The 18,044-nt window shown below is 34.0% G+C and overlaps 2 protein-coding genes and 1 non-coding gene across 3 annotated transcripts; 1 reads left to right on the top strand and 2 right to left on the bottom strand.

Annotated features, from left to right (window-relative positions):
- Positions 1 to 1,377: 1,377 nt before the first annotated feature.
- Positions 1,378 to 1,449, top strand: Trnaq-uug. The gene has a single exon. It is a non-coding gene; the product is annotated as a tRNA-Gln (tRNA).
- Positions 1,450 to 1,671: 222 nt separating this feature from the next.
- Positions 1,672 to 8,536, bottom strand: LOC113502567 (peroxidase-like). Its single transcript, XM_026884182.1, has 12 exons — positions 8,292 to 8,536; positions 7,697 to 7,836; positions 7,216 to 7,380; positions 6,253 to 6,440; positions 5,859 to 6,063; positions 5,306 to 5,503; positions 4,333 to 4,477; positions 3,787 to 3,943; positions 3,144 to 3,311; positions 2,385 to 2,583; positions 2,147 to 2,252; positions 1,672 to 1,920 (listed from the first exon to the last, which is right to left on the bottom strand). Exons 1-12 carry the CDS (start codon positions 8,411 to 8,413, stop codon positions 1,833 to 1,835), a joined length of 1,881 nt encoding a protein of 626 aa, XP_026739983.1. The 5' UTR covers positions 8,414 to 8,536; the 3' UTR covers positions 1,672 to 1,832.
- Positions 8,537 to 9,163: 627 nt separating this feature from the next.
- Positions 9,164 to 17,998, bottom strand: LOC113502588 (peroxidase-like). Its single transcript, XM_026884206.1, has 12 exons — positions 17,292 to 17,998; positions 16,457 to 16,596; positions 16,133 to 16,297; positions 15,601 to 15,788; positions 13,706 to 13,913; positions 13,116 to 13,313; positions 12,565 to 12,709; positions 11,872 to 12,028; positions 11,134 to 11,301; positions 10,542 to 10,740; positions 10,068 to 10,173; positions 9,164 to 9,441 (listed from the first exon to the last, which is right to left on the bottom strand). The coding sequence occupies exons 1-12, from the start codon at positions 17,414 to 17,416 to the stop codon at positions 9,339 to 9,341; spliced, it is 1,902 nt and encodes a 633-aa protein (XP_026740007.1). The 5' UTR covers positions 17,417 to 17,998; the 3' UTR covers positions 9,164 to 9,338.
- Positions 17,999 to 18,044: the final 46 nt, after the last annotated feature.

Genomic DNA, 18,044 nt, shown 5'->3' with positions numbered 1-18,044 from the left:
AAGTACCTATAGACCCAGTAATACAGAGAGACCGCAAGCAAACTCCATTGTCTACAAAAGCCCTTTGCATTACCCACGGTAACGCAGAATGAATTATTTTTCACCTGTTTTAAATCTAACAATGCCTTTATTAGCATGGCTTTTGTAACGGAAACAAAAGAAAACTAATGCAATATATTCTTTACTTCTGAACTGTGGACAGTACGTTTCTATCCATCTCATACAATTCCGTACATTTATTACTTGCATCGAATATAATTTGAGAAAAACAATTTGAAAAAAAAAATGAAAAAAAAGTTATTTGAAAAATGATAGCAAAGGGACAAATCATGATGCCGTGTTACGAAAACTACGAATCGGTTTGTCCACTTGATATACTCAGTACAGATTTGGTATTTTTTTAGGGTAGAATGATAAACTAACTAGGTACCAACGACATGAAAAAGAACTAGACAAGACGTGTGCTTTTTTTAAAAAAAAATTTTTAGAATGGACTTTACCCATTACAAAAAAAAATCAAGGGTGTTTTATGCCACTTCAGAAACCTACGGGGTACTCAAAACTCTGACACCAAATTTATCTACAGAATATGATAAATATGATAATTACTGCCATCTAGAAAAGTTCAGCCTACCTACGCTCAAAGCGTTGAAATAAGCGTAAGTATAAAAACTATTATCTGCTTTGAACTATTCTTTACAGAACCCTAAAATAACCAGTTAAAGTTGAACATAAAAACATTTGTGCCGCACAAAAGAATAGGAAAGGGTTAAAAATATTTCTGAAGTGCAGTTTTGTTATTTTTCTTTGTGACTATAAACAAGTATTGTGTTTGACTCATACCGCTGAAATTGCATCTTGTGGTTTTGGTTTACGCATAAAACTTGGAGAAAAAATTGCTTCATGTTACTTTAATGTTTATGTAACTTAGATAATATAAAATCAAGTTATTCACAAACTTAGTCTACTATATATGTTTTAGTTTCAAAATGTCAGGCTTATTCTGGATAATATTAAAATCATCATTAATCATTAATTTTCAATTAGCTTCTATAATCCCTTGATGAATTAAAGACATATACATAACCTAGATATTGCGGAGTGATTTAATATATACATTTAGCCAGAATGAATGATCCGGCTTCGGCTTTTTCCAAGCAATGCGTCTCAATTCTAATACTAATATTTCAATTAAAAAGTTTGCCAAATTGGTTTAGCTCTTCTCTGGTTTCAACAGGTTTAAAAAAGTAGCAACAATTCATGTTTTATGCACAAAGATTTATTCTGTAGAGGTAGCACTTCGTGACTGACGTCATCAAACTCAACACAATCAGGTTATGCGCAGAGTGAAAGTTTATTTGGTTGTAAAGTATCATCGGTTCCATGGTGTAATGGTTAGCACTCTGGACTTTGAATCCAGCGATCCGAGTTCAAGTCTCGGTGGAACCTTCTTTTGAATTGGAATTATTTAAGAATATAAAAAATGATGATATTTTCGGGTATAAATATGCGGATTATTTACTAAAATAAATAAAAGTTGGTTAACGTACATATGTACTTGTCTCAATAAGTGTGTCTTGTGTCACTAAAAAAGTCAAAATAGTCACATTTTTTTATGATTTTTGACTACAGGAAAATAACTTAATTTGAAATGAAATAAAACCAATTTAGACATATTTTATGTTTCTAATATGACAGTATTAAACCAGATGCCTGGCTATATTTGTCGCGAAAATTAAATTTACAAAAATGTCTATTTATATTATTATTATTGTCATGAAAAATATTTTTTGTTAATTGAAATGGAATTTTCCTTGTCCATTTGATATAAGTTATTGCCAATGTGAATTTTGACAGTTAAGGTCCTTCCAAGCTCCATAATTAATATCAGGTATAAGATGGCAACTCGCAATTGGATTCCTAAAAAGAAAAAAAGATGCTTTTGAATAAATTCAAAAATCCTATATAACAAACTTTAAAATTTTTGATTTTCTAAGTGGATTTAATTTGTAAGAGAAACAATAATAGTTAAAAAAAATCACTTGTCAGTGAGTGTTACAAAAATCACTAGAGTAAAGAGTCAATCTCTACTCTTTTTAATAGATTAAAAGACTAAACAGTATTCAATAGTTAAGGCAATTCTTACTTGAACCCAGCTTTTAGGAACGCGTGAGGCTGTATTTGCGTCACGGTATCACCAACATTGCAGAGGATTCTGGCTATCGTCATTTTTCTTAATTCAGCAAGTTGATCTGAAAAAAAAACAAAAAACAAACATATTAACAATTTAACAAGGGCACAATAATAACCAAAATACAAGTAGTCCTATAAATACCGTATTGTATCTACCATCGTATTATATCATTATTATAGATGTTACTTACGTGCAGTAAACGCATTGGGTCTGTTAGGTCTCTCATACCAATGTCTATCGGAGACCACATTGCGTCTGAGCTGATCGATCACCAGGCAGTAGAAGGTGGGAGGAACAGACCCTCCTTTTATAGGCCTCTCTACCCAAATGCCCGCCATAAGATCGATGTCTTCTACGCTTTCGTATACGTCTTTTAGGATTTCTACTCTCTGGAAAATAAATTTTATTTAAGAAGGTTTTTAGTATGGAGTACAGTGACTTAGGTTCTATGATATTTCCTTATAAATCAATTATTTTGTGCATACTTTGATACGATGCACATTTGAAAGAAGTGAAGTTTGTGACTTTGGTTTAATCTCTGGTTCTGATTAACTGATTTGAAAATTGATTCCCCAATAAAGAATTTATAGGTTAGTTTTTCCGAATTGTGAGTAGGTTCAATTTCAATAAAAAAATTAAAGAGATTTGATTGATTAAAAAACAAGCAATAAAATAAAGCCGAACATTTGACTTAATCATGATACAGGACAAATTTCCCTTCTTGAAGAGAAGAATGATTGTTAAATATGAATAAATGTTACTTTTTAATCATTTCTGCAAATACAATTAATATGCCAGTAACCAGAATTATTCTTTCATATTTGAACTACACAATAATAACACACAAATGCTTCTGGTCCTGTTGAAGTCAAATTGTTCTTTCCTCTCGGGATTGTCTGTTTTAAGGTCGCAAATTTGTATTTGAATACTATACAGTAAATAACATTACCTCCGGGTCAATGAATCCTTTTAGATCTTCGAATTTATTAATGGTTGTACCGAAGCACGCCTCCCTGTATTTGACGTAAGGCTGGAAGCCGAAGTAGCGGTTCTTTGCCAAGTCGTTTGTCATCAAATCAGATACCTTTTGATGAGGACCCATACCTTGCTCTGTAATCTATAATGAAAGATGTTACTGTTAGTGTTCAAAACAGAAGAAGGAAAAGTCCAGAAAAGTTCAAAATTAAATTTAAAACGTCTTCATTTCTAGAAGACCCAAAATACTCAAATTACTTATTAAAAACTAGTGACCTTAGGTAGGTGCTTCCCAAATGGCATTCGCATAGAGAAGAGCCAGCAAGGAATTCAAAAGTCTTTTCTTTTATGTATTTTGATTAAAAGAGATGGTCTCTAGTTATAAAGAAGAATTATAGCCACCCGTATCACCCCCATGTGTATACTGCATTTTTTGCAGTATTCAAAGTAGATGATTTTTTTTATTTTTTTTTATTTTTGAAAGACCGAGATTTTTTCCGCCCCACGCTGTGTTTATTTTGACCTAATTTGCCTATCCCTTGCCTGGTTTTGACAGCTACATAAAAGCTAAACGAAGTCATATTGCTATATTACAGTTTTAAAGGAAATTCACTTACATCAGGATCAGCAACATAGTCAATATGAGCGCTTCCCTGTCTAAAACTTCCCTGTGTTATGTAGTCTATATTGTCATCGACGGCGAAGAATCCAGTTCTTAATGTCAGATTCACTATCGGATATTGTCTTAAATAATAACCATCCTTATCGTACATTCTGGAAAAAAAAATAATTAAAATTGATACTTAAGTAAAAACAATGAGTAATTTTATATTTCCTGTTATTGTCTTCCATTGTTTCAAAATAAAAATAATGTTTAATCAACCTTCAACAAAAACTTCGTATTTGTAGATTTTTGTGTATTGTTATACCGTACCCAAAGGGAAAAACTGTCTTTTTTATAGTGATATAGTCCGTTGTCTATCTGTCTGTTTGGCAATACATAAGGCTGGGGGTTTTACAAGTTCGTAAATTACTAATATTCCTGAATATACTGCGCAGAGCGGCGTTTCTATTGTACAATTGCAATAACATTAGGTAAGTGAAGTCGTGGTCATCTGCTTCAAAAACTCAGGAAATTAAATCCAAGTCCTTTAATCTCTTACTTTAAAGCGCCTTCTTGAATAGTGTGCACCCATCTCAAAACGAATGGGTATTCGAGAGACAGTTGTGGTAAAACGTTTTCATTGTAGATGTCCCTGAAGCCACCAGTTGGGATGATAACTCTATCTTTAAGCAAGTTTTCATAGCCTGGAATAAATAAGATCAAATTATCGTCCAATTGTCATGGACTTTTTGCACACGTTCATAATTTTTCGTTGGTGTCTAGCAAAGTAAAAGCGACCACCAGCATATATTGTACACCTATTGCTATCAACGTAATGATTTGTGTAGCGTTTTGCTATATGTAAGCTTATTTTTCTATCGATTTGCTTTACATTTAAAACATTATTCTCCAAAGATTTTCGAAACAAAATTATTTCTAATGTCCGATTCCAAATTTCAATGTAATCGAATTTAGTCAACATGTTTATTTTTATTAACGTTGTAAATCATCAAAATAGTCTTAGTTTTCTTTAATGTTTATTAATATTATGATGACTAAACCTGTTTCTTTGTAATGTAGTTCTGTTTTACACTAAAACTACTTCAAACGTTATAAATATTTTATATTCTCGTCTGTCTTCACGGGTCTTTGACTCCAACTGGTTTTATAATAGAAATAAATAAAATATGAATATTGAATTATTTCAACTTCTGTTTGGTTTTAATTCAAGGCCAGTAAAATAACAAACATACTTTAGTGTTTCTAAATTAGATAAAGATATATAAATAGATTGTTTTTCTATTTTTAGAATAGATTTAACATTTTTAGCTACTTTTCTGTCTGTTTTTTTATGAAAACTTGGAATTTGAATATGTACTGAAGATGACATCGCCAACTAAAAAGTATTCGGTTTTCTAATAAAACTGATATCTAAATTCTACTTTCATTAGCTGTATTCTATTTTTGAAGACTCTAAAATCTAGCTAACATCAACCAAATCCAAAAAAAAATAACACAAAATCAATACTTACCCAAGAATATAGGCATAAGCTCGTAATAATAGATCTGCAGGGATATAGCGATGTTGATATCTCTAGCCGTGGTGAAGAGCCGTTCATCATCCCAACAAGGGTTCACCTTCAGGAGCTCAGTGGCTATGAAGTTGTGGTTCCTCCAGAACCAGACAGCCATTAGATTGATACTACCTAATGTGTTGCCGCCATCTTCGGCTGATAGTAGAGAAGTAAAAATTAGCATTGAAGAAGAAATACTTGTCTTGCTTTTTTTACTGGGTTTCAAGTGAAGAAGTCAAAAGTAAAAAGAAGATTTGCAAATAAGATAATTAATCTATACTTGCAGTTTTATTAAACTTACTAAAAGTGATTTGTTTGGTAGAACTAAATTTATTCAAGAAAAGTATATACTTGTTATTTAAGTTTACGAGCACTCATCTAACTGGGTGCTATCTCAAAATCATGCTTCTACTTTATAATTAGTTGTCCAAAGGTTTAGTTAAAGGACAATGATGATCAATCGCACATCATTCACACACACAGTTACAAGAAACAAAAAGTTCTCACTCACGCATATTATGGCACCTTGTTTCATGTGGAAGTTGGTTCAAAAAGCACACGCTAGCTTTTGTCTTGACACTGGGAGGCCAGATCCTGCCGTTTTCCACTTCGAACTTCAATAATCCTTTTTCAAAAAGTCTCCCTTTTTCATTAAGACTTTTCAAGAAGTTTCCGTATATCGTCGATAAGTCCAGGAGAGGAGTTGATGATACAATCTAAAAAGGACACTAATTTTAAAAGATGTTTCATCAAATGAATTTAAAAACCACTTAAATTCATGCATATTCAATAGTTTTATATTAACTTAATCTCTAATTTTAACATCCCAAAAAATAAAAACATATTTTGCACCTAAAACTTTTACGTAGCAAAGATAAAAAAGGTTTTTACAAAAAGTTCCTTACTCTGTCAGGCGTAGTACCCTTAGGTATACATCCAATGCTCTGGAAAGACTCTGGTCTGGTCATGTTTAAGCAATTGTGACCAGAGAAGCGATGAACCGGATCGTCATGAGGTATTTTATTCGGGACGCAATAAGAGTCGTTTTTGCCTTTCTCTGCGCAGCAGTATGGCCTCCAAGCAATATAATTAACTGCAAAATAAGAATACGAGTTTCAAAACTGTTACAATTTTGAACTAAACTTAATCTTAGTACAACAACTACCACTTTAGTGTCTTATTACGTCGTAATGCTTAGTATTTGGTAATTTCTTCATAACTTGAATATTGGCTCAAACTGGTAGGCTCAACGATATACAGCAAAATTAAGACAGCTTGCACTAAAAACTATTAAAGAAATATGAAGAAAGAATATGCATTTAGAGATTTTTTGTCACAAGAAGGTCAGAAGAATTGATATTTTGTAAGGCCGTATACATTTATTGAACCTAAAAAATCTAGTGCTAGCATCAAGAAAATTCAAAATTAATAAATGTTTGGAACTAAAACACAAGCAGAAAGCACGATAGAATATCATCGGCCTAGCCTTTTCCCAACTATGTTGGGGTCGGCTACCAGTCTAACCGGTTTCAGCTAAGTACCAGTGTTTTACAAGGAGCGACTGCCTATCTGACCTCCTCAACCCAGTTACCTGGGCGACACGATACCCCTTGGTTAGACTGGTTGTCAGACTTTTCAAGCTTCTGACTACCTGTAACGACTGTCAAAGATGTCAGAATAACAGCCGGGACCCACAATTTAACGTGCCTTCCGAAACACGGAGGAACTCCTTATGACACAGATGGTCATCCATCTACGGACCAACCGCGTCAAGCATAGCTTAACCTGTGATCGTTTCACTTTTGCGGTTATAGCTTAGCCACGAGCTCCAGCTAGCACGATAGAATAATATAAAAGTAATACATTACTTGTATCATGCAAGGAGACTACATCAGCTGACATAAATACGAAGAAATGTATAGCGAGCTGAGTGAACACTTGGCTAGGAATCCTTCCAACAGATATCAGACGAGTTCTTAGATACCGGGCGAGGGGCAGCTCGTTACCTGATGCTGATTTCTTTGGCTCAAAATCTGTAAAATAAGATGGTTTAGATAATATAATTGGAAATTATTTATTTCATACGTAACAATGTTTGATGGAGGCATCCACAGATGATGTGACGTATGTAGGTGGATTGTAGGTTAAGTCAATACAGACGTTTTCACAAAATTACATTATCCATGTTTATTACAGTAATTTAAAATAAGTGTTTTAGTAAAAACGAAAATAAATAGACAAATTATAGTCCCTATTGTTATCACAACAACTAACAATGAATGCAAGACGACGTTCCACGGAATTTCTAATTTTAAGGTATAGGATAAAATAAAAGCATAGATTTGTTACCTTTGTCATAAATAGGTGGCAATACTCTTGTGAAGGGTGTATGGCTCGCTCCCCTGGATGGGAACCGGAGGTTGTTGCACGAGCCATCGACGCGCCTGCCTTCCAACGGGTGACATGGTTCCACTTCGTTCACACACCAACTACATCATACTTGGACTTTAATGATAGATTACTTTATAAACCTGAATGTAACGCTTTTCCATACATAAGAACACATCTACGTACTTTTGTGTGACAGAAGTAGTGCCATCACTACGAAAATACTACTTATTGGGTGGTATCTTACTTTTATTTTGTTTTAACATTAAATTTTTATTAAACAAGCATTTTTATTATCATACGAATGCTAAAATTCAAATTTTATTTACTTTAATAAAACAATTTTTCAACGTTCAAGTATCTGCAAGTTGTACACATCAAATGACTGCCCAGATAGCCTAGTAGTTGAGGTCAGATCCTCACACAGATCTAAGAATGCTTGTCCTCAGTCTGGGTGTTTTTGAACATCTTGAATATTTGTAAAACCCCCGCGGTGCAAGGATTGAATTCTTGAAAGCGTTTCGTAAAAAAAAGTAAACAAAAATAAAATACTTACAAAGTCGTATTCGTTTTATCGTGCCGCTTCACTTCATCAATCGTTATCGGTACTCCATGATACGAGTCATAGAACAACGCAGCATTAGCACCACTCAACAAAAACAGCAACAGAGGCAACATACTGACGTATGGACCAAGCGAAACGCTTCACGAAAATAATCAGTTTGACTTCAAAGTGATATAACATTAACTGGTTTATGATCGCGATACGATGGTAAATGTCATTAGCGACGAGGTTACTGAACCATTAACTGTTTAATTATTAACCTAAGTTAAGGTCGCGTGGACGGAAACGCGATTGTGGCGTACGTGATTGGTCGGATTAGTATGTAAGGTGAAATTTGGCAGTTTTAACGGTCGATTTTATATACATAGTTTGCAATTTTCTAAGGTTTTTTTTTAAGTTAGTAATCAAATGACGTTGAAAGACAGCTTGATTGTATACGCCTTTAAGCGATACCTATTTTAGTTATTATGGGTTTTCATGGTATTATAGAAGAAAATACCAGGACGGGTATTACACAGTGATTTCAAATGTAACGGATGAGGCAATAATGATCGTTCTAGATTTTTTGAAAAATATAAGCAACATCCTGACCTTCTCAATAGTTATTAATTCGATATAGGATATAACGAAGTAATAATTGCCAGTATTTATTAGAGATCCACCAAGCTGTAGCTGTGGAACCAAGCGGCGTTTCCTTCATATATTTTTTAACATAAGTTAACCAATCAGTTGGAGCGCGTGTGTGGGCCAAAAATTTAAATAAATTAAAGGAAACGTTCAGCAGTGGACGGCGATAGGCTGAGATGATGATGATGATGATGATGAAAGGAAACATTGAATGAAAATAAAAGAAAACAAACAAATACCAATCATAAATATTTATTTATTCCTCTATCAGTCAAAATATGCCAAGAAAATATTATACCAGTTGAAAACAGTTGAAGAATTGAAGTATTTTAAACATTCCAATCTGAACGACTCCTTTTTCAAACCAGTTCCATGACTTCGTATTATGTACACACACTGTCGCTATCAGCATCAGTAGACGAATTTGGACCAAAACGATTCAACTTCACAAGTAGCGTCCTTCCAGGCGGCGTAATTAATTCCGTTTATTTCATTACAGTTGCACATTTGATTACTGAAACAAAATAAATGGATATAAGATTTCAAAATTCATAAACAGCCCTCTAGGCAACTGGCATTTATACCACGGTTGGCGTGTACAGGAAAAAATTAAATGTGTGGAGAGGACAGGTCTAAGGTACAGCGAAAAGAAATGCCATTTTAATATATTAGTAGAAATATCACTCAGGTAGAAAGTGTTGGCTGATTGTACATTGTTATTGTATGAAATGTTTAAATAAACAAGGTGGCTAGTCAAGAGGCTAGAGTAGACGTCCTTATTTCTTAAATTTAACAATTATTTTTTACGTTCGCATTGTCGGTGTGAGAAATCGGAATTAATTATAATTATTGTTTAACATCCGCGAAGCAAGGTTCACAAAGATTTTCTGATGATAATTAAAATAAAATGTTGTATTTATTAAATAAGTTGTTTGTAGACCCAGCAAGGACACAATGGAAGCCAGAACATTTTTTTTCAACAACTAAAAAATAGAAACTACTTCAAATAAAAAGCACCGAGCCAATTTTGATAAAATTTATGGAAACAAATGACAGTTATTTAAATGAAAAAAGAATCAACAGAACCATTTTCAACAGAATACGTACGCTCTATCAATAGCTATTTAATATTAAACTCACTTGTAACCGGCTTTCAGGAAGGCGCGCGGCTGGATTCTCGTGACCGTGTCGCCGACATCGCACAGGAGACGCGCGATAGTGGCTTTCCTGATTTCTGCCAGTTGTGCTGGAAGAATAACAAGAAAAGGTTTTAGTGAAAAGTTGGAAAGACAATTTTTGATTCTGAATTTAATTTTAATTTAAAGTGCAAAGGCATTGGTCGTTACTTCAATTTTACCCTTAAGTGGTCAAAACTCATGGTTATAATTTTCTCGGAATTCATGTCATATTAAAAATATTAATTATAAGAACTGAATATCTTTTTATGATAATGCCTGGCAGAAGCTGGATCCGAGCAGCTGAAGATAGATCCCGATGACGTGCAATTGAGGAGGAATATGTCCAACAGTGGACGAATATAGGCTGATGATGATGATGTTATTATTCCTTGTGTTTCAAAAATCGGATCATAACTAAAAAGGAGAGTTTACTTACCGGCTGTAAACGCATTTGGCCTGTTCGGTCTTTCATACCAATGTCTATCAGAAACCATGTTGCGTCTTAGTTGGTCTATTACAAGGCAGTAGAACGTTGGTGGAGCATAACCTCCTCTCAATGGCTTTTCTACCCAGATCGCAGCCAAAAGGTCAATGTCTTCCACGCTCTTGTAAACATCTTTCAGAATTTCTATTCTCTGTAGTGTATAAAAAATGCAGACATTTTAGAGAGACAGATTTTTTTTAATGTACTTTCCAAAAACTAAAACAATATTACGTTTACTTTTTGAAAAGCATAATTTGAAATTGCAAATTAATAAATACATGTTGTTTTTTTTTTTTAAGAAAAACGACTCTATGTTTTGGAAATTAATCCTCGTATTGCAAACATTCAAGTCGCATGCACAAAGATACCCAGACTCCGAACAAGCATTCCAGGATTTCACAAACGCATGTTCCATTCCGGGATCGAACCGGAAAACGTGGCGCTCAGTGGTTTTAGTAGACGTTAAAATTTTCAAGTAAATTATATTAATATCTGCTGAATGCTGCATTTGTGCCCCACAAATAAAATATTATATGCTAATTACCTCTGGGTCAATGGAACCATGTAGATCATCAAAGCTCTTTACTTTATTGCCAAAACAGAACTCTCTGTATTTAACGTAAGGTTGGAAGCCAAACAATCTGTTCTTAGCAAGGTCACTGGTCATCAAGTCTGAAAGATATTGCTGAGGTCCCAAGCCAATCTCTGTGATCTAAAAACCGAAAAACAATTTTATTATGGGTTTAAATTATAACACTTTCAAATTGTGATCCGTCGTTAAAACATTATTTATATTATGTTAGAGAATAATTACTTTAACTTATGGAAAACTTAACTTTAATTGAAAGAAAAATATACTATCTAGTAGGCACAAAGGCTGATATTCGGATAGCGTAGCGTAAATAAGAGTTCTGTAATAAGGCTCTCCAACTGATTGGATACCGAATGGATTTTTGTTTACTTAAGTGGAATGAAGAATATTCTATTCTACCTCAAAACCGTCAAAATATTAACGTAAGTCTAAGAATCGTAGGCCTAAGAAAGGCACCTAAGAAACGTTATATTATATAACTAATGACTCTAAATGCACAATTTCAAAATATCATTCCCATAGAGAAGAATCGGCAAGAAATTCCATAAGTTTACCACTCTTAAGTTGTCGAAAAGAGACGCCACTCTTAGTAGTGTACTGGACTGTTTCACTTTTGCTCAGCTGCCCTTGGATGCCTCGAATGAAATCAATATGCAAGAGAAAATAAACAATTTAAATTGCAATACCCACATCAAAATCAGCAGTGTAGTCAACATTGTCACTTCCTTGTCTGAAGCTTCCTTGTGTCATAAGATCGAGGTTGTCATCCAGCGCAAAATAACCAGTTCTCAATGTTAAGTTGACGACTGGCACCTGTTTCATGTAGTAACCGTCTTTATCGTACATTCTGAAATAAATGATGAAGAAGAAATTAGAAGAATCAGTTTTAAAGTAATAGCTACATGATTAATAAAAACTTATGATTACCAAGTCCCAATATAAGGCACAGAAAAAAAAGTGTCCTTATTGAATTGTGCAACGGTTTACTCACGCGTATTTGTCGAGATTGCCCGACTAGTTTGGAGTCCTTAATCCGACTCGTTTAGCCACGTTAGCTCATGAGCTGAACTAGGCTTGAGGTAAACTAGTCGGGAAAACCCGATAAATACGTGTGAGTAAACAGTTGCATCATTTAATCTATACCAATATATAAAGCTGAGTTTGTTTGTTTGAACGCGCTAATCTCAGGAACTACTCGTTCAAATTGAACAATTATTTTATTTTTATGGCTATATACCATCACGCCGCGACTAATAGGAGCAAAGATACAATGGAAAATGTGGAAAAAACAGGGCAGGTAAACAGCATAACGGACGAAGTCGCGGGCAACCGCTAGTAATAAATAATTGTCACGATAGTTACTACCAAAATAAGTTTGCTTACTTTATGAGCCCATTCTGAATAGTGTGTACCCATCTCAGAACGAAAGGATATTCCAAAGACACTTGAGGCATCACATTGGGATCGTAAACGTCCCTAAACCCACCGGTAGGAGTTATCACACCATCCTTCACCATATTGTCATATCCTGAAATAATATTACCAGTTTTATCACCGTTTTGGTCATAAGCAAGTATACCATAATTTACTTCTTATCAGCCTAGTCTTTTTCTAGAACTATGACATAGAAATATAACTTAGAAGTATGTTGGGTCATCTTTTAGTCCGGATGCAGTCAAGTCAAGTGTTTTATAAGGGGCGACTAAGTATCTTACTTCGTCAACCCATTTAACTTTGCAACAGGGTGCAACTTAGTAAGACTAGTTATCAGACTGTCTCGCTTCTAAATACCCGTAACGACTGCCAATGATGTATAAATAACAGAAGGGACCATCAAACTCGGAGGATCTCGTTTTGAAATATACGGTCACCTACCCACGGACTGACCGTGTCATTCGTAGCTTAACCTGAGATCGATCACATTTTTTACTCACCGAAGAAAACAGGCAACAGTTCGTAGTAATATATTTGTAAAGCGACAGCAATGTTGATGTCTCTGGCTGTCTCGAATAATTTGTCATCGGTCCAACAAGGGTTGACGGCCGCTAGGTTTTTAGCGATGAAGTTGTGATGTCTCCAGAACCAAATTGACATGAGATTGATACCGCCTAGAGTGTTGCCGCCATCCTCGGCTGGAATTAAATAATTAATATGGTAAATAATATAATCGAATATCATAAGTCATCTTTCCATTTTTTTAAAGCACTCCCGCATTTAGAAACTTTTGTTCCTTAATCCTTGTGTCGCGGGGAATTTCATAAACATTCAAGACTCAGGGCAAGCATTCGTGAATAACACAAATTTGCGCTTAGTAGATTTTACGTGGTGACAACAATCACATTTTCATTTTTTTATTGTAATATTTATCTAAAATAAGTTCAACAATCATTATAAGTATTCAAGACATTTTTGGTGATTTTATACGTTTATCAGTTTCATATAAAGTATCGATATGCAGTATTTTGAATACCATAACAACTAAATTGAATACCGATTTACTTCAAATTAACAGCATCATACTCACGCATAAGATGACATCTTGTCTCCTGAGGCCTTTGATTCGATAAGCAAATGAGGTGACCGTTAGTTGGGTACTTGGGCGGCCATATTCTTCCGTTTTCTTCTTCAAACTTCAACATGCCTCCTTCGAACAGTCTGCCTCGTCGCAGAAGACTTTGTAACGCGTTGCCATATATAACTGACAAGTCTAGTAGAGGAGTTGATGATACAATCTGTAATGTTTTAATATTTTACAATAAGTATATGATATGATAATAATATTCAACTTTCACACAGCGCCATCTAGTTTCAAACAAGTAAAGTTTGTATTATAAGTATTAGACAAGTGACAAACGTACTTATAGATTTCTAAATACATCCATATTTAAGAAAAATGAAACGAAGACTCGGAAAAAAAAATCGAGTTCATCACACAAACATTTGTCCTGGGTGAGAATTGAACTCACAACCACCTGTATAGCAGCTAGGACCACTAGCCCAAAAGGGCAACCAAGAAGAAGCACATTGTTATTTAAACATAAAGAATATTGCAGTTATGAGTTAGTATAACAATTTTAAATGTTCATACAGACAAAATTATTTTAGCCTGTCCCTGCTTTTAAGTATTTCATATACTTTTTAAAGAAGTTTAAGAATAAAAAATAAACATATTATTAAGTTTTTATTCTTTATCATACACGCTACCTACACAAATACATTTTATTTGTTGTCCATTACTGCATAACGTATTGAAAGAAGTAAAACTGAACGTTATAAATTGGGCAATGAGATATTTGCTTTACAATGTAATTCCGGAGATAATTAATATTCAAAAAATGATTAAACAATGATATTAATTTGTGAGCATCGTAATAATAAACTGCTTGTTTATTGGGTGTCTGGGCCAAGGGTTTGATTCAGAGAGCGGTACTTCTGGACACGGCGCGCATGGTGAGGAGGTTCCTCTCTCTGGAGCCCTGACCACCGGCAGCTTGGGCCCTGTTCCCGTTGCCGGTTGGACACTATTTTTTATATTTTTAAATGTATGTTGTTTTTGTAGATAAATTTAAAAATGTAATTTATATGTTATATAATTTAAATAAAGGAAATAATAACTGCTTGTTTGATTTATTTTTAGTCACATTATAAAAGTAGTATGATAAAGTCACATTGTTAAACTCCGATTAATGTGAATTCATAAATAATAAGAAAAAAAAACATCTAGCAGGCAGCGAGAAAGAACGTACCTATTATCTGTTCATAATTTATTAACATAAGATTACTTCAAGTAAATTTTGAAATAGCAACAAAACAAATGTATAAATATTTATGCTATTACAATTAAATTGTGCAAATAGTACCGACTTGTTATAAACTACTATTGTTATAACGATTGTTAGACAAAGGCCTTTTTAATTTAAATTATAAACATGAACACAGAAGTTCAGTGAACTAGTGCACTTTACACAAAGCCCTAAAAGGGACCAACTTCTGATATTTGTAACTCTTTATTCAAACTTAATTGACCAATATTTTAGACTAAAGAAAGAAACTGGAAGAGGCATAACGAAGGCCTAGGTGTTGTGGCGGTACGATATCTTCAAACGTCACAATAAAGAATATAATTTCCCAAAACTTTTCACACAACGCTATCCAGTTTCAAACTAAGCAGAGCTTGTATTATGAGTACCAGTCAACTGATAAACATACTTCTATACTTCTAAATAAATACATAATACAGATAAATAAAACCCACACACAAAACAAATGCCCTGCTCATCATACAAAACATTTACCCTGGGTGGGAATCGAACCCACGACCATCGGCATAACAGTCAGGGCCAGTAACCACTAGACCAACAGGCCAGTCGAAGGTTTCATTTAAACGATTATTCTTTTATCGTCTATTTAAATACTCACTCTCTCAGGTGATGTATTATTTTTAATGCAGCCAATAGTTTGGAAGGTCTCTGGTCTTGTCATGTTAAGACAACGTTGGCCGGAGAAGCGGTGCACGGGGTCATCTGGAGGGATCTGGTTTGGTACACACATGTAATCAGTCTTGCCTCTCTCGGCACAGCAGTAGGGCTTCCAGACTATGTAGTTCACTGTAAAGAAGTTTGTTTCGTTGAAGGTGATCACGTTAAGATAACCAATTACAATTATCGTATAACTTCCTGGTGCCATTACCGGTCAAAAATTGTAACAGTTTTGGAGAACTGTATATACCTATATAGAGCATAATCTTGTTACCTTTCCAAAAACTTTTAACGAGAAGTATTTTAAGAGTCAAAATAACAATTTCTTCCAAAGTCTATGAATTGATTTTTTTTAATAATTACAATTTCAGACATTTATATGTAAGTACCGCATGCTTCAATTATTAAGCTTCATTTTAAAAAAATATTCTTAATTAAAAATGTCTTATCTATAATAACGTGAAGTATCAAACCTGTATCATGAAGAGACACGATGTCAGCGGACATGAACACGAAGTCGTGAATCGCCAGCGCCGTGAACATCTGACTGGGGATCCGTCCGACTGACACGAGGCTGGTTCTCAGGAACCTCGCTAGGGGCAAGTCGGAGCCATCCGCTGCTTTCTTTGGCTCAAAATCTGCGAAAAAATTTAGAAAACATTATAGACTTTTGCACTTAGCTCAGCAAAATTGTTGCTTTCGTAACTTGCAAGAAATTAATTGTTCGTCTTGTTGAGGACGTTAAATGAAATTATTGCATATCATGTTGAAAATATGTATTTGTAAACAAAACTTACTTGCTGAGAAGACTGGTGGCAGGGCTCTCGCGAACGGTGTATGACTAGCTCCTCGGCTTGGGTACTGCAAGTTGTTGCAGGAGCCGTCCACCCGCCTGCCTTCATTGGGATCACATGGCTCTATCTCGTTAACACACCAACTAGAACACCATTTTATTACTGAGAATTATATTGGGACATATAAGTACCCTAACATAAAAATAAAATAAAACTTCATTAGACTGTTTCTAAAGCGTGCTTTAAAGAAATGTTACCCTTGAATTACTAAAAATATAAATTATTTAAATTGCCTTGATGTTAAAAAGTCTGAATCAAATAATATCTTACTATGATAAATGAGTAAAAATATGATTTCCAATGCACATTTAATTGGAAAAATCGAAGTCGATGGTTTGTTTTCTCTTTTGTTTTAAAATTACAAGTACTTACTGAAACAACTTAAAACTATCAACAAAACACAATTAAGTTCAAATTATTTGTTTATGCATTGTAAGATAGTATCTGATCGGATATGATAGTAGATAGCATTGTAGATATAGATTGTAACATAAATGTAAATATAACGATGTAATACTCTTAGATATAGACTATTTAATTTTAGAAAAAAATCGAGGATAAAATAGCACGTAACTCGACGAAAACATTTTTTTTTTTCATTTTAAGTTATAAACTAGTAATATGGAACATTGTTAATAATTTTGGTGGCTTTTCTGATAAATATGATAAATAAAACTAGTTACAAAGAAGGACATTAAAAAAGTATACATACCGCTAGCCTCTGAAGATTGAAAAATAAAATCAGTATGCAAGTACAACAAAAACAAGATAAACTTACAATGTAGTGTTAGCTTTATCATGTTGCTTCACTCGTTCAGCTGTAATAGTGGACCCGCTGTAAGAGTCATAGTAGATCGCGGCCCGCACTCCACAGAACACAGAAATAAAATATATTAATAACATGTTACGCGTACGAACTTCATAAGGTTTGAAAGAATAATAAACTAAAATAATTGTGCTGAGTATAAGTAGGTATTATAATTTTAATGTTTGCATTGCAAGGACGTTTTGGTGGGAGGTAGTTGTACATTCATTCAGGTATGTGTATAGTAACGAAAATGTTGTCTGTCTGTATGTTTAGATTTATATCCTAGTCTAAACTAGTTATATATAATACTTTTATGATGAAAAAATATCATTGTTTAAGATTAACAAGCAGTCACACTTAGTTTGGTATGAGATCTTGGGCTCATCAAAATAGTTACCTAAATTTTTTCGTTAAAAAATAAAACCTTTACATCATGGCTCCGTTTATTGAATTGTGATCATCCCCACAGTAAGATATTGAAAATTGAAATTAGAACACAAAAGATACGTTTCATCTAGTCATTATCTAGTGTATGGACAGTTTATTTTGCAATTCGTAAGGGTTCCAAAAAATGGCAGACCCATTTATAAAAACTCATTTCTGTCTGTCTCGTTCTCCGTTTGACACCAGGCTGTATCTGATGAGCTAGACAGTTTAAATTTTTACAGATGTATATCTGCTGCAGCTATAACAACCACGGAAACGTTGAAACGACTACAGTTT

The sequence above is a fragment of the Trichoplusia ni genome, chromosome 17, assembly GCF_003590095.1.
Source record: "Trichoplusia ni isolate ovarian cell line Hi5 chromosome 17, tn1, whole genome shotgun sequence".
Lineage (NCBI taxonomy): Eukaryota > Metazoa > Arthropoda > Insecta > Lepidoptera > Noctuidae > Trichoplusia > Trichoplusia ni.
The sequence above is the reverse complement of the archived record's forward strand: the minus strand, read 5'-3'. Positions and strand labels throughout refer to the sequence as shown.